This window comes from Nyctereutes procyonoides, unplaced genomic scaffold (assembly GCF_905146905.1).
Source record: "Nyctereutes procyonoides isolate TBG_1078 unplaced genomic scaffold, NYPRO_anot_genome, whole genome shotgun sequence".
NCBI classification, from domain to species: Eukaryota; Metazoa; Chordata; class Mammalia; order Carnivora; family Canidae; genus Nyctereutes; species Nyctereutes procyonoides.
Genome location: NW_026575139.1, coordinates 36,634,864 through 36,662,181, shown reverse-complemented (window position 1 = coordinate 36,662,181; position 27,318 = coordinate 36,634,864). Strand labels below are relative to the sequence as shown.

At 37.8% G+C, this 27,318-nt stretch overlaps 3 protein-coding genes across 4 annotated transcripts in view; 2 read left to right on the top strand and 1 right to left on the bottom strand.

Annotated features, from left to right (window-relative positions):
* Positions 1–1,060, top strand: part of MNAT1 (MNAT1 component of CDK activating kinase) — a 203,261-nt gene extending 202,201 nt beyond the window's left edge. The window contains exon 8 of the mRNA XM_055304419.1: positions 613–1,060. Within this exon, the coding sequence (XP_055160394.1) occupies positions 613–733 (121 nt within the window). The 3' untranslated portion in view covers positions 734–1,060. The remainder of the gene's footprint in view (positions 1–612) is intronic.
* A 5,721-nt stretch (positions 1,061–6,781) lies between these two features.
* Positions 6,782–15,752, bottom strand: TRMT5 (tRNA methyltransferase 5). Its single transcript, XM_055303808.1, is given in 6 exon segments — positions 6,782–7,099; positions 7,101–7,138; positions 7,609–8,263; positions 10,886–11,010; positions 13,307–13,962; positions 15,650–15,752. Coding segments are annotated over 6 exon segments (1,530 nt in total). The 5' UTR covers positions 15,655–15,752; the 3' UTR covers positions 6,782–7,048.
* Positions 15,753–15,774: 22 nt separating this feature from the next.
* Positions 15,775–27,318, top strand: part of SLC38A6 (solute carrier family 38 member 6) — a 62,858-nt gene continuing 51,314 nt past the window's right edge. For both annotated transcript variants that reach the window (XM_055303810.1, XM_055303809.1), the window contains exons 1-3: positions 15,775–16,000; positions 17,163–17,293; positions 19,952–20,025. In XM_055303810.1, coding sequence (XP_055159785.1) covers positions 15,896–16,000; positions 17,163–17,293; positions 19,952–20,025 — 310 coding nt within the window. In that variant the 5' untranslated portion in view covers positions 15,775–15,895. The remainder of the gene's footprint in view (positions 16,001–17,162; positions 17,294–19,951; positions 20,026–27,318) is intronic.

Below are 27,318 nucleotides of genomic sequence, written 5' to 3'. Positions count from 1 at the left end.
TATGCCAGGTGAAGAATAGCAGTTAGGTACCCAGACAAGAGCCGACAAAACAAGTTCTGAAAATGGGGAACAGTGAACATTTTATTTTTTTAAAGATTTGTTTGTTTATTTATTTATTTATTTATTTATTTATTTATTTATTTATTTATTTATTTATTTATTTATTATAGACATAGAGAGAGAGAGAGAGGCAGAGACACAGGAGGAGGGAGAAGCAGGCTCCATGCCGGAAGCCTGACATGGGACTTGATCTCGGGACTCCAGGATCGCGCCCTGGGCCAAAGGCAGGCACCAAACCACTGAGCCACCCAGGGATCCCCAACAGTGAACATTTTAATAGCAATTATTATTTTGAAACCTCCTTGAGAGCTGTTTTTAAATCTTAATGTAATTTGCTTTATAATTTAGTTGAACAATTAATCTAGTTTAGGCACTCTATAAATAGATGCTATGCTTCTTTTTTAAAAGGTAATAATGCATTTATAAAGTTTGAACATTTCAATCTCAGAATTCCCTTTATAAAATGTGAATCCTTTTTATTACAGCTTTAAAAAAGGTTACCAACTTATATATGCTTTCTATATCAATTCTACACTTTTTGTTTTGTTTTAGGTATTTAAATCATGTCAGAGCTGCCTCTCCACAGGACCTTGCTGGAGGCTATACTTCTTCTCTTGCTTGTCACAGAGCACTACAGGATGCATTCAGTGGGCTTTTCTGGCAGCCCAGTTAACCTTTATTTCTCCTTTTTAAGATTTGGACCGAATCAGGGAGCTAGCAAAAGCAAAGCAGACTTGTAAAAGTATAGCCATATGCAGCTGCCCAACAACAGTTCTACCACTAGCAGCTGTGTTAAAGTATTTATAAGAGAAAATTTCAGAACTGAGTAATATAGTGGATAAATATATGTGAAAAAGATTTATTTTTTACTTACATTTTTCTGAGAGGGATTGAAGCTGTAAACTTCATCTGATGGAAGATATGAATAATCCACCTATGTATGCTTGAGGTTGACAGACTTGTAAAATCTTTTTAAAAATAAAGCTAGACTTTATATTAAGTTTTGTGGTTTCTCTCTTATTACAGTGTTTTACTTGAACACATTTTAAAATGCCATTTTGAATACGACATTTAGTGTTAATATCCAAGTCTATTATTTTGTCTCATAAAATGTTCCTTTTTTCCCCCTATGTTCTTAATACTAGTCCAGACAAGTCGATATATTTCCTTCTACCAGCAGGTTGTGGCAAGTAAAAGGTGACCTATGATAATGCCACTCTCTCAATATTAAGGACTCAGTGCCTGTTCTGAGCAGTGGAAAGTGAGACAAACCTTGATCAAGGTATTATAGCTCCCAGCTGTGAGCCACACTTAGGATAAACCAGACGAGAGTATTAACCTGCTTTAATGACAAATTCAAAGAAGTAAGTTAATAAAATTTAATACTTAAATGGCACCTTTCACTTCAAATGTGAGCTCATTTTATGATGAAACCTTGGAATGGATACATTTTAAATGGAATGGATACATTTTAAATGAAATTTCCCTGAGTAAATTGCAGACTCTGATATAGTTTCTGTTGAAACTTCAAAGCTTTTAGTATACCCAGGATTTTGCTTAGAGTTGGATATGGAGAGGATGGATAATTTGTAACATCTCAACCTTATATGAGTCTATTACATAGACCACTGGGTATGAGACATAGTCTCAAAAAATGAAGGGATTTCCTAGCAAATGTCCATTGTAACAGATGTTAATTTTATGGGAGGAAAGTTATCTGACACAAAATTTGTGGTTACATTAGAGTAGAAGGTCCATATATACCAACTCCATCTTATTTGCCTAAGCAGGTATTAATTTCAGGGGTACATCTTCATCTTTACAACACAGTTGACCCTTGAACAACACAAGTTTAAACTGTATGGATCCACTTGTATGTGGATTTTTTTCTAGTCTGTAAATATATTATTTTCTTAACATTTTCTTTAGCTTATCAGCTAAATAGCTTATTAGCTCATTCTTAAGAATACATTGTAGAGCATACAAAATATATGTAATTGACCATTATGTTTGTGTTAAGGCTTCTGGTCAACAATAGGCTGTTAATAGCTGTTAAGTTCTGAAGGGAGTCAAAAATTATATGTGGATTTTCCTCTGTGTGTGTGTGTGTGTGGAGCAGTTGTCAGTGGCCCTAATCTCTGTGTTTGTTCACGGGTCAACTGTACTTCTATCTTTGATAACTGAGAAAACCAAGGCATCAAATAATTGAGTAAGCTCCAGTTATATATACAAATTAGTAAAAGGCCAGAATTAAAACTGTTTGTTTTAAGTCGTTTTATCTATACTTTACCAGGCTGTATCCTAATTTTCATATCTATTAGTATTCCCCAATTGAGGATTAGGGTTGTAAGTACAGCCTATAAATCTGTTCAAAGAATAGTGAGAACATTGACTTAAGGTTAAGACTTTGCTGTACTCAGCTGCCAAAGTACAGTATCCAGTTTTTACAAAAGAAATACTACTACTTGTTCTCTGTACTTTGTATAGTGTATTTAAATGAATGAACTAATTAACTAGTTAACTAATTTAAAGCCTTTGAAAACTTTTTTTGAGCCCACCTTATTGTGGAAATTGCCTACATTGGACTTGGCAAAATAATTGAATTCCAGAACCTTTATACATTTGTAAATATTTTGGCTATTGCCTTACTTTGTTCAAAAGGCCAAATAAAAGTTGTTAACTGACCTTATTAGATCAAAGGTAGTGGTGAAAGATAACTTAATGACAATTCACTAAGTAACAGAAATACTCTAACTCTAAACTGATGGTTATCTCCTATCCCCCTAGTGATTTTCTCTTCGAGATAAAAGGCTGTACAAGTCTTTCATATACAGCAATTCTTTTAACATAGTACAACACTAGCCCAGAAACTATAGCTAACAACTACTGAGCATTCATTACCTGTGCACCAAGTACTGTGCTTCATATATTGTGTATTACTACCTATCTTTACTATGCTCGTGTTATTTTCCCAGTATAACAGATGGAGAAGCTGAGGCACAGGGAGGTTAACTGACTTGCCAAAGGTCAATACAACTGAAAAGTAGCAGTGTATTTGAACCCAGGTGTTCAGAGTTTGTGCTCCTGAGATGAATATCTGTCAAGCTTAAACAGCAGCTGTGTAGAATCAAGTCTAAATAGTCAAACTTCCTAAGATTTCAAAGAAGTTTTAAGATCAAGTGTAGTTATTTTATGACATATGACATCAATGTAATAACTTTGTTTATATCCTTGAGAGAAGTTCTGAGAAATTCATTATGTAGAACATCATTTGACTATTAACTACCTTCCTTTTAAACAGGTATTAATGGTATTGAATACATTTACATCATAGTTGGGATGCACTAGTAGTATTCCTTAATTTCATTCAGTAAATATTTGATCTAAGCTTCTCTTAGAAATTACTTTTTTTTAAGATTTTATTTATTTATTTATTAATGAAAGAGAGCCCGATGTGGAACTCAATCCCAGGACTCCAGGATCACACCCTGGGCCAAAGGCAGTTGCTCAACCACTGAGCCACACAAGCATCCCTCTTAGAAGTTCTCTCTTAGAAGTAGTCTGTCAACTGGTGGTTAGGTAATCATTTCAAAATTCAATTACAGTGACAGAAAACTTGTCAAAAGTCTAAGAAAATTAAAAAATTATATCTAGTGAGCTTTCCAGCTGTCATTTTCTAGTGGACATCAAGAGTTCAGTTACTAGGTATCACATTTAAAACTTGAGGGTGGGCCTAGATTTAAATAATAATCATACATTTGCTTACCCATTCTGAGGGAAAAGGGGGAGGAGTTAAAGTTTTAAGACAGGCTTGTGTATTTGACTAAATGGAGTCAAGAATCTTACCACTTCACATGTATGAATAAAAACCTCATTTGTACCCCTATTTAGTATTTATAGCCTAGCATGTCAATGTACAGGACTAGGAAAAAAATTCTTACTCCTACTTGCAAATTAAAATTCTCTTCACCTAGATCAGAAGGCCAACAATGGACGCCTGGCCAAATCCAGCTGCTGCTGTTTCTCTGTGCTCCATGAGCTAAGCTTGGTCTCTACATTTTTTAAGGTTGAAAAAAGACAAAATTATACACTTTTTAACAAGTGGAAAGCACGTGAATTTCAAATTTCATTGTTCATAAATAAAGTCTTTGCATATAGTGTTTATGTATTGTTTATGGCTGCTCTGGGGGCCACCACAACAGAATTGAGCAGCAACAGAGACCTTAGGGCTTGCAAAGCCTAAAACACTATCTGGTCCTTTCCTTTTTTTTTTTTTTTTTTTTGTAAGATTTATTTATTTATGATAGACCTAGAGAGAGGGAAAGAGAGGGAGGCAGAGACACAGGAGGAGGGAGAAGCAGGCTCCATGCCAGGAGCCAGACATGGGACTCGATCCTGAGTCCAGGATCATGCCCTGGGCCAAAGGCAGGCACTAAACCGCTGAGCCACCCAGGGATCCCCCTCCTGAATGCTTTCTGACCCTTCATTTACATACTCCCTCATTTAGAGGGGAGAACATTAGAAGTCCCAAACTGGCAATCCCTGGTGAATTTGCCCCCCAAAGTCCTGCAGAGGCTAGGTTTGGTTGATTTTCAAAAAACATTTTAAAATGCTTTTAGATAAGGGATGAAGGCTCCAATTCATTACTTTCCTACACTTCTTACTGTGTATCACCTTCATCTATTTATATTACCTGCCTTATTTCTAAAGGCATTTGAGTTTGTAATGAATGATTTAGATGAGTGGTCCTTACACTTTTTCTGTAGGGCCAGACAGTAAATATTTTAGGCCTTGTGATAAAAAATAAGTTGGTATAATGTTTTTAATGAACAAAATTCAAGATCTAATTGAGTATAAATAATTACATTATAACTCTTTTGGGGGAATAACACTCATTCCATTAATTGGAGTTCTAAGTGTTTCCTATCATCAAAATCAGTCATAAATGGTTATCTATAATGAGACTTTACACATTTCATCTGTAAAGAGGCCTTTTCACACAATACTGCCAAATACTGGCATTAATCCAGAAGCACAAGATTTTAACTGGGCATATTCATCACTTGGAAGGGATTTGTAAATGTAAAACCCTGTTGGATTCTTCCCTTAATACTTTCCTTACAGTATGTCATTACATAGTACATTAATCATTTCCAATTGAAGGTAGCAGCTCAATTATAGGTAAATGGATTTTGAAATTTGTGAATTTCCTTTGCATTTTCACCAAGGTCCCAAAAATTCTGAACACAGAAAATGTGTCCACTGCTAATTTGAGAATGGAAAGATTGTTTCTTGTTTTAATTTTTAATAGCATTAGAAATGTAGAACAGGGATGCCTGGGTGGCTCAATGGTTGTGTATCTGCCTTTGGCTCCAGGCATGATCCCAGGGCCCAGGATGGAGTCCTGCATCAGGGAGCCTGCTTCTCCCTCTGCCTGCCTCTCTGCCTCTCTTTCTCTCTGTCTTCCTGAAGGGAGCCCAAACCAGGACTTGATCCCAGGACGCTGGGATCAGGACCTGACCCAAAGGCCAGTGCTCAACCCAGGTGCCCCTCTACATATCTACCACCACTGAGTTGTAACATACCATAGCTGATTCCACTTCAGGCTGTAGTACAGAATTGGTGTTTTCTCAACTTCTTTTAAAAATACTCACCTATAGTTGTTCCAGGCAGAATATTCATAGAAGCTTCGGTAACTTCAAATTCAAGAGTTCGAGTGATGTCTCAAATAAACAAGACCTAAGCAGTATTAGTAACATCTGTCAATTCATCAAGAGTCTCACTTATTTTTAATTGACTTGATTTTGCTCACAAAGTCCTAAACTCTTTGAGCAACTGTTCTTACCCAAAGGCCAATAGTCCTACTAAACAATTTTACTTTCTCTGAACACATTTCTTTGGCTGGTGCATTCAAATACAATTAATTCATCATCAGTAAATGGCTCTCTTTGCTTGGCTTACAAGAGTCACTTAGACTTACTTCAGTTGCACCCTTATTTTCATTTTTTAATTTTGTGAAGAAATCCTGCTGAGATACTTGCATATTAAATTTCTAGTCAGACAGTTGCTTGCTTGCCTGTGAGGGAAATACTATGATGAGTGTCTCTATTGGTAATGTCAACGTATATTGTATTTTAGCTCAGGTACAGATGCTTTGTTTACCTAATATCAAAATAATTCACACAACACGGTGCCTTAAAAGTACATAAGTCCATTTTTGTTTTGAAATGATTATACACTTGTAATAATAATATATTATAGCTTGGTGATTTACATGGCACTCAATGCTGTTGAGTTACAACCACATCACTGTGATTTGGACTATGCCAAGCAGCAGTATGAGCTGTTGAGAATCACTTCCTATCTTTCTTTTAACTTCTCAACTCTGAAGGCAGCCACAGGCATGATGTAAATAAAGGAGCATGGTGTGTTCCAAGAAAGCTATTTTTGGACTGAAGTTCAAATTTCATACAATTCTCACAAGATATTTTAAATCTTTTCATTCCTTAGTAGAAGAACCATTCTCAGGTCATTTGCCATACAAAAACAAGTGGTAGGCTAGATTTGGCCTGCCAGGCATAGTTTGCCATCCCTGATCAAAACAATCTTTTTTTTTTAATGACATATACAGTAATAGTTTAGGGGTATTTCTATAAAATTTGGGCATACTCTTCAACTGAGGAGAACTGCAAAATGATTATTAGTGCTTTCTTAGCATGCAATTATCCCACCTTCAAAAACTATTTTCCTAAGAGACAGTCAATATTTAAATATATTTACCTAATAAATAATCAGATATGATTATAACTTAGATAAAATATACTTAGGAGAACTTATTTCATTTAAATTTTAATTTGATAACTTACAAGGCAGCAAGGGTAAAATAGAAGTGTTCAATACTAAAGTAACTGCTAAAGTTTTATGACATCATACAAATTATATTTCATTACATAAAGGTCTAATGGGGAGATGGAGAAAACATTTCCAATTAAGTGACTGAAGCAATTTGAGTTTTTTCTTCTGAAAAGACTTTATTTATCTGTCTTCTGGCGTTTAAGAGGTGGATCGTCATGATTCTCTGTAACAAATCCAGAAAACCTATATTAGGTAAGATACTTAACACTGGAAAATACTTTTAAAAAACAAATAATACAGGCATTTTAAAGATTTTTAATATTCATACATGAAATAGTAACATTACTGTGGATTTATTATTTAATGAAAGAGCCTTCTACTATATTGAACAGTGTGTATGCCATGCTAAAAATCTACAAAATTGGGAGAAACCAGTCACTACTGAGTGGCAAGGAATCCTGAATTGAAATATAAAACTAGAATTAGCTTAACCTATTTCCAAATTTAATAAATAAAAATATATATGTAGCCCATGAAAGCTAATATAGATATGAGTGGCAAGGAATCCTGAATTGAAATATCTACCTAGAATTAGTTTAACATATTTCCAAATTTTAATAAAATATATATGTAGCCCAGAAAGCTACATGAAAGTTAATATAGGTTACATTTAATTTCCCAGAAATTGCTCACCTAGATTTAGGGTCTGGTTCTTATAGAGTATAGCAGCAGGAATCCGGAAGGTGATACATAACATTTCCTTGTTAGGGGCTACATTTCTTACTGGATGAACTGAACTGCATGCCTCCAAGGAAATGCCTAATACAGCCCCGGCTTGCTGTTGAACATCCTCAGCAGGATTAGGATCTTTGGAAAAGCTGTAACAGTGCACAATGGGAAGGAGCTCAGTGTTGCATGGTGGCCCATCTAAAAGTGATTTGAAAACATTGAGAAACTCGATAGCCTTTGCTGGCAAGTTCATGACAATGTGCACAGAGTGTTTTCTTTCTTTTGACAGTGGTCCCAGCTGTTCCATTAACTCTTTTCTGACTGGTCCTTGAAGGAACTCTTTCCCATCCAAGTTAAAGACTTTCACCTTTTGGTCCACTTTATTTAATTTACAATTGTGCAATAGCCATTTATGAGATTCAGGATTAAGGTCATTAGCAAATACAGTGCAGTTTTTCTTTGCTACTGGAATGGCAAAAGGCCCAACCCCAGCAAAAACATCAAATAGTACGTCCCCAGGTTTGAGAAGTTCTGTGATACGACTGTGTTCTGTAGAGAGACGAGGATTCCAATAGACTTTTGAAAAATCAAATTCATAGGTGTAGCTGTTTTCTCGAACCTGAAAAAGTTATTATACTTTAATTAACCTGATTAGTCTTAAATTTTAGGCATGAATACTGGATGGGTACATCCAGACACACACATTTACATTTAAGAGCAAATAACAGAGCATTTTAATTAGAATTGTTTATGCTATCCTCAGCCAGTTAACAACCCACATTAGACTTTGACATGAGAGTCATCTCTTTAAAACCAAATGGGGGATCCCTGGGTGGCGCAGCAGTTTAGTGCCTGCCTTTGGCCCAGGGCGCGATCCTGGAGACCAGGGATCGAATCCCACGTCGGGCTCCCGGTGCATGGAGCCTGCTTCTCCCTCTGCCTGTGTCTCTGCCTCTCTCTCTCTCTCCCTCTCTCTCTCTCTCTGTGTGACTATCATAAATAAATAAAAATTTTAAAAAAAATAAAGCCAAATGGTTCTCCATTTCATTCTAATGGGTCATAAAGTCGTTCCCAAATCACATGAGGAATTTTTCAGATAGGCCAACTACCTGGCTTAATCATACTCTATTTTGTCACCTGATGAAGAGAGAAATAAACCTATAGTTTGAAACATCACACTGCACACACTCACCCAGTCAGCATTACTTTCAGCCCAATTCACTTTCAGGAATCCTTTTTACTCTCAATATACACACAGTACTTAGACGTTGTGTGAGCTCCTAAAGTCTAACTTAAATTTGTGATTCTGTTTGGAACAAAGATACTGAGTTTTTACATTTATTTCATGGTATAAATGCAAAGGCTAAAGTATATCCTAAGAACAAACTGTAGTTGACTTAAGTCAGAAGCCATTTTAAAAATCACAAAAGTTTCTCAGAACTTTGATACCTCTGAGAATGACGCCACCTGCTACGCTACAGGGCAGTACCAAATGAAGAATATGCAGTAGTCAATCAGGGTATGCTGAGGTAAGAACTGAGACCAGCAAAGGATTCACATTCAAATCTTATTGCCATACCAGACCTCATACATTATACACAAGCAGTAGGCCATGGAGGTTATACAGGGAAAGACCATTGCATGGACTCTGGAGTCAGGAGCCTGGCTCCAAACACCCTGCTCAGTCATTCCTTGTTACTTCATCTGCATAAAAAGAATATTAAAAACAACCACCATTATTTTGTGGGCTTCTTAGGGTTTGTTATATTAAAACATTAGCTCAGGCCTAATAATAAGTGTTTAGTAAATGGTATCTTAATATTCTATTACTATTAAATTATGGAGAAATAATATTATACCTAATATTCATCTAAGTCCATATAGCCCAGAATCTTAAAAAATGATTATTTTGCATAAACTCCGAGTTTTATAAAGTCCCGTTTAAAAGAAGTCAGAGAAAGACAAATGCCATATGATTTCACTCATACATGGAATGTAAGAAACAGATGAACATAGGGAGAGGGAGGAAAAGAGAGAAGGAGACAAACCATAAGAGACTCAACTATAGAGAACAAACTAAGAGTTGCTGGAGAAGAGGGGGGCAGGGGATGAGCTAAATGGCTGATGGGTATTAAGGAGGGTACCTGATATAATGAGCACTGGGTGATGAATCACTCAGTTCTACTCCTGAAACCAATATTACCCCATATGTTAACTACCTAGAATAAAAACTTAAAAAGACATATCTAACATGTTAAAAGTCGACTATTTTAAAAATTTTTTGTCAAGTTATGGAGTTTAACCTATTTCCTCCTAGCTTGGGTACAAAATTTCACATAATTTTAACATATAATCATCTAAGACTTTTGGCTTTAAAAAAGCTTATATATCCTCCAGTACTTCAGAGGATTTGGAGGGGTAGAGGATGAGATTTTGGGGATACCAGGAATCTATTCCTACATATTAAAAGTATTTTTTCTTTGAAATAGATTTTTCTTATAAAAGAAGTATGTGCTCAGTAGAAAAGTATAAAGATAAGAACACAAAGGTCACTAGTGAGTACATCAAATAAAAATATGCCCACTTAACATTCTAATATACGTGTGTACTTACATAGATATTTAGTTAAAATGGAGCTACATTATATATATTGTTCTATATACTATGTTATATACCAGAATTTGTTCAATTCTGATGATCATTTAGATTGTTTCTATTCCTTTGTCTTGTTATCATAAAAATGATGATGAACACAGTATATATACATCATTATAGTTTTGTCCAATTATATTCTTGAGATAACTTCCTGTAAATGCAATGCTAGGTCAAAGAATGTACTTATTCGAAATGGGAATATATTATCATATACTCTTCCTGAATGAATATTTATATCGAATTTGCACTTCCTTTTTTAAAAAATATTATTTATTTATTCATGAGAGACAGAGAGAGAGAGAAAGAGAGAGGCAGAGACACAGGCAGAGGGAGAAGCAGGCTCCATGCAGGGAGCCTGACGTGGGACTCCATCCTGGGTCTCTAGGATCACGCCCCGGGCTGAAGGTGGCGGTGAACCGCTGAGCCACCAGGGCTGCCCCGAATTTGCACTTCCATCAAAAGGATAAACGCTCACATACTCATCAATACTAGGTTATTATAAATATTTTTAATCCTTGTCACCTACTAAAATTCTAAACATTAATTTATATAATCTGTACATAGAAGACAATAAAATACTACATACCTTGGTCATCATATTCTCCTCTCCAGATAACACTTCCATTTGGAAATTTCGGTATGTATTATCAATATTATTGATTTTATTTACTGCTGAGGTGATTCCTGGATTTTTGTCAATCATAACTTGGCCTGAAAAATGAGAATTCATAAAATATACTGCCAATTGGTTGCAAATAAAACTGAAAATATGAAATGGAAATAAATCATTTTCTTTTGGTTTATGAACAAAAATTGCATCTAGCGTGTGTATTGCAGCATGCAATTCTAAAAATTCAACAGATTAGCAAAGTTAATGTAGCCTCCAATATAAACACAAAAAACCCACATAGGTACATTGTTAAAGAAAAATTTTTGAGGAGTTTAGGTCTACTTAATGTTTTTTTTTTTTTTAAACTAAATCTCAAATGGGCCCCATACACAACAATAAACAAAAAGGTAGACCATAAGGTAAAGAACAGGAAAAAGAGATGTAAGGACCATGGCAACAAATGGTCTCAGAAATCGCCAGCCTGTCCCCCATGGCCCCAAATCAAATGTCTGCTTTACTATGTGCTTAAAATAGACGCCTTCACATTGGAAATATATAACAGCAAAGTAAGTTTTCAAATAAAAGAAACATCAATTCTTGGGGTACCTCGTTGGCTCAGTCAGTTAAGCAATCTGACTTCAGCTCAGGTCATGATTTCAGAGTCCTGGGACTAAACCCTATATATCAGGCTCCCTGCTCAGTGGGGAGTCTGTTTATCTCTCTCTCTCTCTCTGCCCCTCCTTCTGTTCATACTCTCTCTCAAATAAATAAATAAAACCTTAAAAGAAAAAAAAAAACAGATTCTTTAGTCTTATCTAAATAGAATGTTCATTTATTTAAATTGGTTTTTTTTGTCAAATATTTGCCAGAACTGAAAAAGCTACAAAGATAATAAAATACACCAGAAATGGTATATTGATGTCCTTTAATTAAAGTCTACTTTTTTGGGTCAGCACTTAAAAAATTTGTAAGAGGGATCCCTGGGTGGCGCAGCGGTTTGGCGCCTGCCTTTGGCCCAGGGCGCGATCCTGGAGACCCGGGATCGAATCCCACATCAGGCTCCCGGTGCATGGAGCCTGCTTCTCCCTCTGCCTGTGTCTCTGCCTCTCTCTCTCTCTCTGTGACTATCATAAATAAATAAATAAATAAATAAATAAAAAAAAAATTTGTAAGAATCTTTATGCCATCTCATTGCATAAAAATAACTTGATTGTGTTAGTAAAAAGTACTCAAAAATACAAACACGCTGATGTTGGACCAGAATTTGTCCGTTTCTTTCTGAGAATTCGATACCTGATTTTGAATATGATAATATCAATAAGCTTTAGCCAATCACTGTTCTCATCCTGTTCTGCTTCAGGTACCAGAATCCAATTTTTAAGGTACAGTAGTTTGAAATAATGAAAAAAAAACAAAAACCCACAATTGTGAAAGTTTATAGTAAAGACTTTAAAATTACCACTGTATGAAAATGTTTCACTTTTAATCTGAGTGCCCCTTTATAAAACAGGGATGCCAAAAGGCATGTTTGAGTTAGGACAAGCAATGATTCATAGCAAAGCTTATCCTTGACATTTGCACCCAGTCATAATTATAAAGATCTGCTTAGGTATTTATTGTATTATCACTGTGCATTATCAGCCCATTTCATCAATAAAAACAAAGGAAATGCAGCACAGCGTATTTCTGAAATTCTACCCATGCAAAATAGGGAGAACTACATTTTAAAGGTGAAAATAATTCCCAGAAGTTCTGACAATTACTCTACATTTAAAAAAAGATTAATCTGGCAAATACATTGATATCAAATATTTGTAAAAGGACAACTGCTATCATGATTACTCTTCTACTTCTTTCCTATCCCAAAAGATAAAGGACCCAGGCTCAAACTTGGTCTTACAGAGGTACAACGTACAAAAGCATCATTTCTAAAAGGCTAAGGGCGCTAAGAAACAAAGTGTGGTGCTGACATATAGAAGAGGTTCAATCAGTTGAATCAAAGCATGTGGAAACACTGTCACACTTTTGAAGGTAAAACACTAAAATTTAAACCTAGAATTCAACATAGGCTTGAGGGTCTAATAAGTTCTGTGTACCAACCAAAATGATGGGATGCCAAAGAATTCTGCCAAAGCAAAAGATTCGAGTTTAATCTATATGCTTGTATATTGTGTACATAAAAGCCTAAACTGATTTTTGGAGCCTGCTATCACTTGGGAAAGAATATTCCAAAATGGTTCTCGAAAGAGAGTATGTAGTCCAAGATCCACCTTAAAATGATGAAATGATATAATGTCCTGTTTCTGTAATTTGACATCTAAGAAAATAATTTTAAAAACTAAAATTAGAACTTGCTAATTACTTTCTAGCACATTAATATTACTAACACACTCTTACCAATTAAATGCTTGAAAGGTAGTTGATGATCTCGAAGGTTAAGGTGGGCAATATGTCCAACTCTGCTAAATCCTGAAGTCACATCTTGACCTTCAGGAAGCACAGCTTTCAAAATTTCTTCTGACTTAAAGTTTTCATAAGTTAGTTCCAAATTATATTTAGATATCTGTGGATTGACATTAAGCTGCTTTAAAATACTGAGTTCTGCCCTCTCAAAGGAATCACCGGTAATTATTTTATAGGGATCCAGCATAATTAGTCTGTTTGCTTCATCTTCTGGGTCTTCAATCACACGTTTTATGCCCGGGCGCTGCAGTGCTGCTCTTTTAAGGGATCGCAACAATTTATTGACTATTTCTTTCCTTACTTTAAGCACTGGGATGGTGACAGTCTTTCTAAAAGCTGTTCTATCAAGCTTTGTCATTCCTCGAACATTAGAGGGTGGTGAAAACAATGCAGAGTCTCTCTGGTCTGTTTCTATTTCAGGCATGACTGAGAATCTCTTTCTTTGATCCCACAAGAAAATACCAGGTGCTCTGCTAAGCTTCTGTATCTGTGATCTCCAAACTAGTAGAGTCAATGATTCTGATTCAGATATTCTACAGCTTTCCACTTTGAAAAGTATTCTTGAAAATCCAAATGGCTTCCATAAGATCCTAAAAAAAAAAAAAAAAGGATGCCTTAAAAAAAATACCATTAAGGGGTACCTGGGTGGCTCAGTCAGTTAAGCGCCTGCCTTCCACTTAGGTCATGATCTCCAGGTCCTGGGATCCAGCCCCATATTGGGCTCCCTGCTGAATAGGGAGTCAGCTTCTCCCTCTCCCTCTGACCCTCCTTCCCCTACCTCGGGCTCTTTCTCAAATAAATAAAATCTTTTTAAAAAAAATACCATAAAGCTACAAACTTACATAATCAGAATAGGTTAAGAATAAAAATCTAAATTCTAGGGGTGTGTGCGCAGCTCAGTCAGTTAAGTATGGGGCTCTTGATTTTGGCTCAGGTCATGATCTCAGAGTCAAGACACTGAGCCCGGCATCAGACTTCATGCTCAGCCCCAGTCTGCCGGAGATTCTCTCCCCTGCTCCCCCCATTCCCCTACTCTTTCTCTAAATAAAATCTTAAAAATCTAAATTCTACAGTTTTAAATAACCTGCTAAATGCTAATAATTAAAACTTCTAGTGGTGTGTGACAAGTTTCTATTTTTTCAGTGATAAGCTGTCTTTTATTAGCAGTAAATAACAAATTTGCATCTTCAACACACCTGCTGGGAGGACAAGGGCTTGGTGATCCATCAGCCTCCTCCCTGTGGGCAATGAACCTCTCCACCCACAATTTTCTGTACAATACATTTGGGATTGGAAGGCTGAAATTGGAGTTAAAAGATCATCTCTAAATGAAATGGTCATTATATTTATGACTTTACCGATGGCAATATTTGCCAGGATATTTTTGAGAGTGCTACATGCTTTACACATACTAACAATTTTGGGAGGTGTGTGGTATCATATCCTTATTTTGTAAACGAGTAAACTAAAGGTCAGAAGCAGGTTAATTCACCCAGTCTCGCTGCTGTAGGCGGCTGAGCACGGATTAAAAACCTGGTCTGGGGTCGCCTGGGTGGCTCAGCGGTTTAGCGATCCTGGAGACCCGGGATCGAGTCCCACGTCGGGCTCCCTGCATGGAGCCTGCTTCTCCCTCTGCCGGTGCCTCTGCATCTCTCTCTGTGTCTCTCATGAATAAATAAATAAATAAAATCTTTAAAAAAAATAAAAAGAAAAATAAAAACCAGGTCTGACTTCAGAGCCTGTGGTCTAATATACTGCTGTGTTGTTTATCTTCAGTGCTTTACTACCACAAGCCCTGCCTATGACTTGGGGTTTCGGTATTCTGAGGACTGGGATTTGCTGTTAGATGCCCATCCCATTAACAGTATCAGTTACTTTGTCTTCTAGAAAACCACAGAACTAACTGGAAGGGAAAAGGGCCCTGCCCCAGAACCCTGTAAAGCGATTCTCAGACTTCACAGTCAGGGTTCAAATCTGGTCTAGCTGTGTCATCTTGTTATTTCTTAACTGGAGTCTCAGTTTCCCACAAGGTTACACACATTCCGTCCTACCCAGTGCACGGGCCCAGGCTCAGGGCCCAGGCTCAGCACCCAGGCAGTGGCGCTGACGGTTCCGCGCGCAAGCAGCGCGTGGCGGGGAGCAGACCTCGGTGGGTGCGTCCTGCGGCCCGACCCTCGGCCTCTCCGTTCAGGGGCACTGCGGCCGCCGCCTCGCCAACGTCACCACCCCAATTCCTGGCAGCGCTCCGCGGCGGACTCCAAGACTAGATCCCCTCACCTCATACTCCGGTACGCCTCGGAAACGGGTCGCTCGTGGAAGGGCGGGCCCTAGTGACATCATCACCGTTCGCCACCGAGCGGTGAGCGTCATCAGATCCCGCCCACTCCCTGCTGTCCCCGCAGCCCGGGTGAGGTAGGGGAACCCGGAAGGGCCGCGCCCACAGCCCCGCCTCCGATGCGAGTAACGGCCGGAGGCCTGGGGTAGTATCCCGCAGATGGACCTGCTAGTCGGCCGGCGAGCAGCATGCAGGCGCCCTGGGGAATCGTCGACGCCGAGCGGAGCTGGTACGTCTCTGCAGAGGAGCCCGAAGAGGCGGAGGCGGAAGAGCTGAGTCCGTTGCTAAGCAACGTAAGTGGCCTCCGCTGGTTTCCAGGTGCTGAAGACCTCGGGGCTTCCCAGAAATGCCTGGCAGATAAGAGCGGGAAAACGGGGAGGTGGGGGTACGGCACGGGGAGAAGGGAGAAGCTGGAGCCTCGTTCTTTGGGGGATGAGGCCCCAAGGCAGCAGCCAGATGCAGATGAGGGCGTGAACGTGATAGCGGCGTACCGTGGTCTAGAAAGAAAAGCTGAAGTAAAGGCGCTGGCTGGCACAGGTGCATGGGGCGCAGCACTGATTGGAGACGGGGGACCAGACCGGATGGGCAGCCCCAGCGTTATGTAACTCAGTGCTGTTTGTGAGTGTCTTTGTGGACTTCCTGTTCTCTCCACCAGTCTTGTGAGGTTTTGCCAGAGTCACAAGATTTTCCTCTTCTAGGCTTAGTCACTGGCTGCCTAGAAACATCTTCATACAGAGATCCTTAGCGGTGAAGGAGGGGGGCGGGGTAGTCTGGTGATAAGTACATAGGCCCTTCCCTGACCCTAGAACCTGTGCAATGGGCCATGCACTGCAGCAGTTTTTAGGACTTTGCTCCCAAATGCTGGTTTTTGTTTTTTTTGTTTTTGTTTTTTTGTTTTTTTTTTGGAACAGGGTGTTTTCAGGAGTACCTTCGGTAGAGCAAAGTGAATTGTTTCTATTTATCACATTATTGCAAAGTATTCCTGACCATCTTTGCATTTGAGCCGACTTAATTAATTAAATATCATAGAGATTACTTTTGCAGCCCTGGTAAGTGCGGAGCAGCCATCGTCTCCAGCAGCCCCAAGCTGACTCAGTTCTTCAGTAATCACATGAACTGAGGCCATCTTCCTCCCCTCTGTACCGCCCCATTCCTATACTACCTTCATTTTTTTTTTTTGCAGTCACAGGGTTAGTCGTGGCTTTTCCTGAAGTCGGCCTGGGCTCTGTACTGGTGGAGATGATTTTCCTAGGAAATGAGATTCCTGGCACTACTCTAGTAGGAGGTGGGAAAGGAAGAAAGGAAACCAGTGCAGCTTGAGAAACTAGTGTGTCAGGCAGGGCCTGTGGTTTGCATGAGACTTTGTCCATAACTTGTCATTCATTTCTTGATGAAATTTGTTTGAACTTCACCATCCAGACATTTAACAACAGTATTAAATTTGTGTGCTTGCAGGAACTTTACAGACAGGAATCCCCAGGTGTTTCGTTTGGTTTTTCTGTGTTTAATTTGATGAATGCCATCATGGGAAGTGGCATCCTTGGCTTAGCTTATGTTATGGCTCATACTGGCATCGTTGGATTTAGGTGAGTTTTTTTTTTCCGTCTTTTACTATGACTTTTATATTTTTTTTCCATTTTGATAGTACACTGAAAATCAGAGATAGTCTCCAGAGCTCGTGCTATACAATGTCTAGATAAATTATTTCTAGGGTTTTAGCATTTTCCCACTACGTTTCTATCATTCCTAGTCTGTAGCTGGGAGGGATGCAATCTAATTTGTATTGTTTATCCAAAACTGGCTAATTTTTAAAAATGGAAATTTGATCCACACTTATAACCTTAAGAAGTGACTGTTGTGTCAAGTTGGCTAAAGTGAATTAAAGTTTATCAGCCATACAGATTACTTATAAATAGCAATTTTATGAGTGTGAAACTTATAATCTTTTCATTTTCCTCCATCTTCTCCTGTCCTCCTACTGTTAAGTAATCTTGTTTCGCTGAGTCTAGACATGTTCTATGCCTATTCCTTTTCATCTAGACTCGACTCATTCCAATTGGTCTCAGACAAAAGACATTCCTGGCTTTTCTGTGTTTCCATAGCACTTTGTATATTCATTCTATTATTATAATGTGTTGTAATGATTTGTTTGCAAGTTAGTTGCCAAACTGAAATCCTTTAGAACTAGATCTTAGCATTTTGCAAGTTTGTTTTATCAGTAGAAGCAGACCTATTTTACCAGGAAATTTAAAATGCATCGAGTCTCATTTAGGTTTATTTTCTGCTTTTATATTGAATTTCTTGATAAGCAAGCCAATTTTTAAGTAACCCAACTTGCCTTTTTTTTAAAAAAAATACTTATTTATTTTTAGTGAGAGAGCGAGCACACACAAGTGGGAGAGGGAGAGAAAATCTCAAGCAGACTCTACGCTGAGCCAGAAGCCTGACCTGGGGCTCGATCCCATGACCCTGAGATCACGACCCAAGCCGAAACCAAGACTGGAATACTCAACTGTCTGTGCCCAGGCGTCCCCCGCCCCAGCTTTCTTTTATAATGGGTTATATGCACAAACTCATAATTTAAAAAAAATTAAGTAGGAGCCACACTAATGTGGGGCTTGAAATCATGACCACGAGATGAAGCCTTACATGCTCTACTGAGTGTCAGGTGCCCCTCATAATTTTTTAAAAGTTTTTATTTAAATTCCAGTTAGGTAATATACAGTGTTATATTGGTTTCAGGTGTATGATACAGTAATTCAACAATTCCATACATCACCTAGTGCACATCAGGACAAGTACCCTTCCTAATCCCCAATCACCTGTTTCACCCATCTCCCCCACCCACCTCTGATCACCATTTGTTCTCTATAGTTAAGAGTCTGTTTCTTGATTTCTCTTTTTTTCCCCCTTTGCTTGTTTTGTTTTTTTAACAAACTTTCATAATTTTAAAACTTCAAAACTGTATTTGACATCTTAGGCAAGGTATTTTGGGGTTCCCTTTGAAAAATCACATTTTGTACTCCAGGGCCTTACATGCAGATGTATACCATTGAATGTGTTCCTATTGAATCATCACATTTTCCAGTTAGTGATACCAAGTTGTTATTTTGTGAAGCCTCAAGTGTACTGATAAGTGTACCTCTCAGTTTTGCCACTTACTAACAAGTATTAAGTAGACCATGAAGTATTTCTTCAACTTTTGGGGCACTCGACTAGAGCCAACTTTTTAGAAGCTTGTCCTGTCAGTATCCTCCTGAGAATAAGTAGGAAATTATGCATGTTGTCTCTTTTCACACTTTGGGTGAAAGGACCCTAATTATTACATTATTTGAACCTTTTCAGATTGTGTCACTAGATGTGATAACTGGTTTGGTGAAAGTGTATGTGTTTTAATGGATGCTAGGAAATGCAGTCTTTTTTAAAAAAAAATTAGTGTGAGTCGAGGGAGAAGGAGAGAGAGAGAAATCTTTTTTTTTTTTTTTTGGTATATATTTTTTTTGGAGTTTGATTTGCCAACATATAGTATAACACCCGGTGATCATCCTGTCAGGTGCCCCCCTCAGTGCCTGTCACCCAGTCACCCCATCCCCCCACCCACCTCCCCTTCCACTACCCCTTGTTCGTTTCCCAGAATTAGGAGTCAGGAGAGAGAAATCTCTAGCAGACTCAGCTGAGTGGGGAGCCCGATATTGGGCTCCATTCCACGACCCTGAGATCATGACCAGAGCTTGAAACCAAGAGTCAGATGCTTAACCAACTGATCCACCGAGGTGCCTCTAGGAAATGCAGTCTTAATTCAGTATTGTAGGTGAAGATATGATAGGGAGGTGGTCATTGGAAGAGTAGGGATAGAGGGAAGGAAAAAGAAGACAATGAGACTTCACAACTAAAACTTCTGTTTAGACATAAAATAGGAAGAAACAATTATAAAAGGGAAACATTGCAAGGGCACTGAATGGCTGAACCAGCAGTCAGCAAACAAGAGTGCTGAAGGAGAAAATTCTTTGTTCTAAATAAAGTTTGTTTCTGATTTTTTAAAATTTAAAAGCAGTATATTTTCATTTAAATAAAATTTGGTAAATACAGAATATGTTTTCTTACTTTCTTTAGTGACCATAATCCAATTGCTAGAAAATACTCCCTGTGTACGTTTGAATGTGAAAAACATTTGTTTTTATAATGAGATACTTCAAAAAAGAAACCTTTGTGAGGGTTTGACCATATACTCTTTTATATTTTAGTTTCTTGCTGTTGATAGTTGCTCTCCTGGCTTCTTACTCAGTTCACCTCCTGCTTAGTATGTGTATTCAGACAGGTGAGTAAAAATATTATGCTCAGTCATTTGTTGAAGCATCCCCTTAAGACGATAACCACATACAGGATTGGATGTCTCAAATTTAATTTCCAGCAGGCATACATTATTATCAGGTTTGGTGGTTGAAACGGAGAATTTCAAAAGGCCGGGATAGATAGACCCAATCCTAGGGGAATACTTAAGGACAGAATGGGAGAAGGAAACTTATCTGCCTTTCTCTATAGCACACAGCATAGTTTTCTAGATTAGGGTAGATTAGGGGAAACACCTGAAAGGTGTTTAAAGAATCCAGACCTTACCTTATGGGGAAGTAGTAGACAGGTGTTCATTCTGATCATATTTCTCCTAGGGTGATTATTTCCTCAGAGAATACCTTTTCAGATTTACTCCTGCCTGCTCTGCAGGAGGCAGGGTCACTAAACTTTGGATTTGTTAACAATCCAATTGTTACAAAGTTTTATATTTTTATATGTGAGTCTAGAATAAGACAGGGTTTTGTTTTGTTTTTGGTTTTTTTTTTTTTTTTTGGTAAATGACAGAATTATATGCAATTAAAATACTAGATATGTATATACATCTTTCCATTTGGAACTTTATTTAATTCAGTCATGTATTAAGTTCTTTTCAGCTGCAATAAATAAAAGTATATGAATTACAGAACTGCTTTAATAGAGTTTTTCTTTTGGCGTTAACAAATATTCTGTGACCCATCAATACTGGTCTTTTTATCTGGATAGTGTCTTTTATGTTTGGATTAGGTTAGTTTTGATGCCCGAATCATGAGTTTAATTCTTAAATGGGTGATATCACTTTGCTCTATCAGGTTTTGGTAGTTTTCAGACTTTAAGAAGCAGAATAGATAAATAAAATTTAAAAAATGGGATTATTTTGGCTAGAAAAGATGATAAAAATCCAAAGGTATTTCTTGAGAATTTTGACTCTCCAGAGCATAGTTCCAAATCCTCATCTCTATTTAGTCTGTCTATGCATCAGACATACATGCAGATCTTTTTATAAACAGATTCATAAACCACAGGGATTCTAATTCCAAGAATCTGAGGTGCAGTTTATTTTTTTTATTTTTTTTTAAATTTTTATTTATGATAGTCACACACACACACAGAGAGAGGGGGGGGGCAGAGACATAGGCAGAGGGAGAAGCAGGCTCCATGCACTGGGAGCCCGACGTGGGATTTGATCCCGGGTCTCCAGGATCGCGCCCTGGGCCAAAGGCAGGCGCTAAACCGCTGCGCCACCCAGGGATCCCTGAGGTGCAGTTTAGAAATATGTTTTTTAAAAGTCCTAATGGTGATTCTTATGCAAAACTGATACAGGATCCATAGTTCACAGCTATGACTTATACCAGTACATTTGGCCATCCAGCCTGCAAATGTGTGCATGTGCTTTCAAGGGGCTTGAGTGACAGTGCAGAGAGAAAAATACTAGGAAACAATGCAGTAATATTGATCTGAAAGTACAAGTTCATAACGGCATCTCAAATTCAAGAATAATAGCATTAAATAAGTGTCTATAAATTCTGCTAACACGTGACTATAATTTTAATGACATGTTTTAAAATTCTGCTTCTCTGACAAAATTATTTTTAACTAATTGTAGTTTTTAACATCTTAGTAGGTTATTTTACTCTGGATTCTTCTGAAAGAGTAATATGTTAGTCAACTGTATGGCAAGTATGTCTTCATTAATTAAAATGTTATAACATGCTTTATTAATTTCAATAATTTGGAAGTAATATTCAATTTAGGAAGATTTCCAAGTAATGCTGATTTTTTTTCTCTTTCAGTTGATCTATATTTAACTTTAAAATTCTGACATCGTCTTGTTCTTTTCTGTAACTTTAGGGCATATATGAACTGAAAACCTCTGTTTCTTTCTCTTTTTTCTTTTTTCCTTTACTTTTGTAGTTGACTTGGTCCATGAACTAACTTCTTCATGGTTCTTCATATACATTGATCCACCTGTCTTCTGTTGATTGAATTCCTTCAGTCACTGTAAAATTCTTTGTGGAGGTAGGCTTTAAAAAAAATACACATACACACACACACTTATATGCACACACAAATGACTAGAGAATAACGGGTAACTAAATTTTTTTCCTCAGTGTATTGGACTGTCACAAAGGAGTATTAGATCAGATTCTTTGGTCAGAGAAAGAGCAATCAATAGTCTTTACAAAATATCTTCTTCATTTATTTGCCTGGAGTACAAGAGAACTGTTTATTTTTATTAAAAAATAAAGGATTTCTTCATGTGAAATTCTGCTATTTTGGATTTTATATAGGGATTGGGGTCTCTGTAGACTGTTTTGGGGAGCTGAGGTAGCATATAAGGTACCTTAATCTCTCTAGCCTTAGTTTGTCATCTATAAAATGGTAATGCTTTCCTTTTTGGATTGTTGTGAGAATGAAATACAATAAGGTATATAAAACGCCAAGTCTTTGGTCAGTGTTAGCTCTTGTTAAGAGTTCTCATTGATGCGAAAACCTTAAAGATTGCAAGGTGTTGTACATACTGCTGTCTCAGAAACAGGTGGCTTATTGTGATGCTTGGGGAAACTATTGTGCTTAGGGAATAAACCCATAGGTCCCCTCCTCTCATCTCCACATCACTATCAACAGGAGGGAATTCACTGATCCTACAACCTTTGTACTTTCCTTCATTCTCTTGTCCATATATCCCCTCTTTGTCCAGTTGAAGTTTCATTTTATGTTATTACAGTCACTTTCTCGCTCCTCCCTTTTTTCGTCCTACTCCTCTGACAAAACTCTACCAATGGTTAGATGTGACTCTGCCTACTTCACACATGCACCTGTGCAACAGAATTGTTCCTGAAGAAAAACACACAACTATGCGGATTGATATCTCTATAGTTGAATGTCTGGTGGACCTATGATGCTATCACACAATCCTTATTAACTTCTTTAGTCTATTCACTTGCTTACCCTGCTATCTAGGAAATGACTTTTTCATATCTTCTCTTTTCTCTCAAACTTTCAACACATTTTCCTTAATTATAATCTTAGCAGATATCCTTACTTTCTATTTCACTGAGAAAATAGAAGGAATCATAAATGAACATTATAAGCTCTTGCCACCACTTATACCTTCCCTTTTCATATGTACCATATGCTGTTACTTTGAACTCTTTATTTCTCTAAGAGAACTAAAGAACTCTAAGGCCTGCTTCTCTATTTCTGCTGTGATCCCATCTGCTTTCACCTACATCCCTCCAGCCACCCTCTCTGTTCTCTCATCTTCTTTTACCTGTGTTTTCTTCCTATCAATTTATAAAGAATCTTTCATCTCTTCCATTTTAAGAATGATTCCAGATTCCTTCATTATGCTACATGCTTTCATAGCAGAACTCCTCCAAAGACTTGTTTATGCCAGATAGTTTCCTTTCCTCTTATTCTCTCTTTCTTCCCACCTTAATCATCTTTTGGACCCACTCCAGTAGGTTTTCCCCCATTATTCCACTGAAATTTATTGTACTGATGACTTACACATAGTTACTAAATCCAGCAGTTAGTAGTCAGTCTTCACCTTAGCTGACTTCAGCAGCATTTGGTAGTTAGTTGTTCCTTCCTCTGTGTGATGCTTATTCACACTCTTCTGGTTTTTGTCCTATTTAACTGAATGCTTCTCTTTTTTCTGCAAATATTCTTCGTCTTCTATCTTCTAAACATTGGAATACCCCAGGACTATTCCTCTGATTTCTTTTATATTCACTAGGGCTCATAGTGACCCTAAAATTTATGCCCTTGGCCTGGATCTCTCCCCTGATTTTCAGTCTTATATCCAACTGCCTCCATGACATCTCCACTTGGATACCAATATATATGTGAGAATAACCAAACTGTCCATTTTTGCACTTCCAATCTATACCTTCCACTCTTTTCTCATCTAAGTAGGAAGATAATAGCATCTTCCTTCTAGTTGCTTAGGCCAAAGATCTTGGAGTTTTGGTGAACTCATTTTTTCTCCTCACACTCCAAATGCAAGCTCTGCAGAGACCCAATGAAAACTTAAAAATACTGTATTTAATAGCTTCAGAGAACTAAAAGAAGACATTGGATTTTTGAAACAAAGACAAGAAATTACTAAATTATTAAAATTATTACAGAGAACACAAGAATTCTAGAAATTAAAATTTTGAGTTAACTTAGTAGTTGGGTTGAAAGAGTTAAGGACATGTTTAGGCCAGGGGTGTAAGGGGAAGACAAGAAGCTTGGAATGAGAGAGAAAAGATATAAAAATAGAGGACCAGTCCAGGAGGTTCAGCATGCAAATAACTGGAATTCCATAAAGAAAGAAAAGAAAAATGTAATGGCAGAAAATTACCAACAGAATAATACTAGGAAAGTTTGTGTAACTGAAGGAAATTAGTTTCCAGATTGAAAGGATTCTTCTTAGTATCCAATATAATAATTGTAACATAGTTCATAACAACACACATCATTGTGAAAAATCAGAAGAATATCCTAAATCAGAGAATATCCTAAAAGCTTTCAGAGAGGAGAAACAAAACTCTCAACCAATGAACCAAGAACTTTAAGAGCAAACGACTTCCCTTGGAATGCTTTAAATAAGAAGACTATATATAAAGCACAATACCTTCAAAATTTAGGGGAGAGGACGGGTCCCTGGGTGGCTCAGCGGTTTAGTGCCTGCCTTTGACCCAGGCATGATCCTGGGGTCCTGGGATCGAGTCCCACATCAGGCTCCCTGTATGGAGCCTGCTTCTTCCTGTGCCTGTGTCCCTGCCTCTCTCTCTCTCTGTGTGTGTCTCTCATGAATAAATGAATAAAATCTTAAAAAAAAAATTTAGGGAGGAGTGATATCGGTATAGAGTCCTATACTCAGCAAAACTACCATGTAAGTATGATGGTAGAATAATATTTTGATACATGCAAAAACTCAAAAAATTATTTCCTATGCACAATTACTTAATGAGCAATGGAGGGTGCCATTTACCAAAGTTATGTACTATTAAAGAAATAGGGAATTTAGCACAGGAGAGAGGTGAAGGGAATTCCCAGGACAACTGAGCAGATGATCTAAGAGCCATCTCCAGATTAGAGTAGAATTTGCTTTTTTTTTTTTTTTTTTTTTAAGTAGGCTCCATGGTGGGGCTTGAACTCACAACCCTGTAATCAAGACCTCAGCTGAGGTCAAGAGTTGGATGCTTAACTGACTGACCCACCCAGGCACATGTGAAGTAGTTTCCCCCCACCCCCAACAATGGCACAGTCAGCTTTCCAGGCCATGTTTGCCTTCAAGATTGTGGAAACCCTTTTTTTTTCCTGAAAGGAACGCCTCTCTTTTTTGTCTGACTCTAATTTGCACTTACAGTACCTGAGTAAGTCAGCAGTGAGGCCTGGTTGTCACAAAAGAATCAAATACTGGAAGATTGAAATAAAGTATTAACATGGGAAATAAAGAAATGGATTAGGGAATATAGAGGTTAAGGGAGTTAGAAGTGAAAGGAGCTGATATCTGAATGTGGAGAGTAATAGAGAAGGACATGTCTAAGGATATCCCCCAGATTTCTGTTATGAGCCACTGGACAAATGATGGTGTCATTAAATGGAGATAAGAACATAGCCTGAGGCATTGATTTGGGCACCTCGGTGGCTCAGTTGGTTAAGTATCTGTCTTCAGGTCAGGTCATAATCCCAGAGTCCTGGAATTGAGTTCTGCATGGGGACCTGCAGAACTGCTCTGCAGGGGACCTGCTTCTTCTCTGCCTTTTCCTCCACTCATTTTCTCTCAAATAAATAAAATCTTTTTTTTAAAAAAAGGAGGCTTTGACTCAAAAATGAGTTCAGTTTTAGATAGATGGACTTTGAAGAACAGTTGACTCTTTTTTTTTTTAAAGATTTATTTATTTATTTATGATAGACATAGAGAGAGAGAGAGGCAGAGACACAGGAGGAGGGAGAAGCAGGCTCCATGCCGGGAGCCCGACGTGGGACTCGATCCCGGGATTCCAGGATCGTGCCCTGGGCCAAAGGCAGGCGCCAAACCGCTGAGCCACCCAGGGATCCCCAACAGTTGACTCTTGAACACACATTTGAACTCTGCAAGTCCACTTATATGTGGATTTTTTTTTTGCAAATATAGTACAGCAAATGTATTTTGTCTTTATGATTTTCTTAATATTTTCATTTCTGTAGTTTCCTTTATTATAAGAAGCCATACATAATGTATATAACATGGAATATGTGTTAGTTAATGTTATCCGTAAGGCTTCTGGTCAACAGTAAACTATTAGTAAAGTATGTGAGGAGTTAAAGGTTATATGCAGATTTTTGACTGCACAGGAGTTGGTACCCTAGGCCCTGTATTGCTTGAGGGTGAACTGTATAGAAGGATGGACAGGTCCCAGAACCGAAGCCCAGGGTTGAGGTTCATTTATTCAATACTCTTTTTATCTATTGGGGATACAGAGATAAATAAGACTCTTCTTTCCCTGAAAAAGTTCATAGTCTAATTGGGTAGACAGATACATAAGTAAAAAAATTATAATGGCAGTGTGATGGTTGTGGCTATTTGAATATGGGCTAGTAACAGTGATAGCTCATAGGAGAGAGTGATTTACCTTGTATGGGTTGGGGGCTGAGGTTGAGGGTCAGTAAATACTCCTTGAGAGCTGAGCTGAAAAGGAATTTGACTAGGGGACCAGGCAAGAGAGAATATTTCATATACAAAGGTATGTACTGTTTATGTTATTTAAGATGCCAAAAATTGTTTACTATTATATGTGCATGAAGTGCAAAAGGGAAAATGAAGTTGAAGAGATAGATAAGTGCCACCTAAGGAATTTGGAATTTTTGCTGAACCAGTGAGAAGCAACTGAGGTGGTTGAAAAGAGTCAAGGAAAAAAAACAGAGTCAAGGAAGATACTGGGATTCACCACTTATTACTTCTAAAGATAATTTTGGTCCTTCCTGGAGCCCACCAAGAAAGAGAACACAGCCACCTAACTTCCTCTTCCTAAAAGTAAGGTTATAGTCCTTTTATGAGGATTTTAATTGTTAGTAATGATGAGGAAATAAATGAGTAAAATGTCTCCTTTGTGCTCAACCATTTTGGTTTTTTTACTTAAGCCCTTTAGAGCGACTCAACACTGTCCAATTCAGCACCCTTCTTATTTATGTATTTATTTATTTACTTACTTACTTATTAGAGAGAGAGAGAGAGAGAGAGAGAGAATGAGCATGAGCATGAGCTGGAGCAGAGGCAGAGGAAGAAGCAAGCTCCCCACTGACT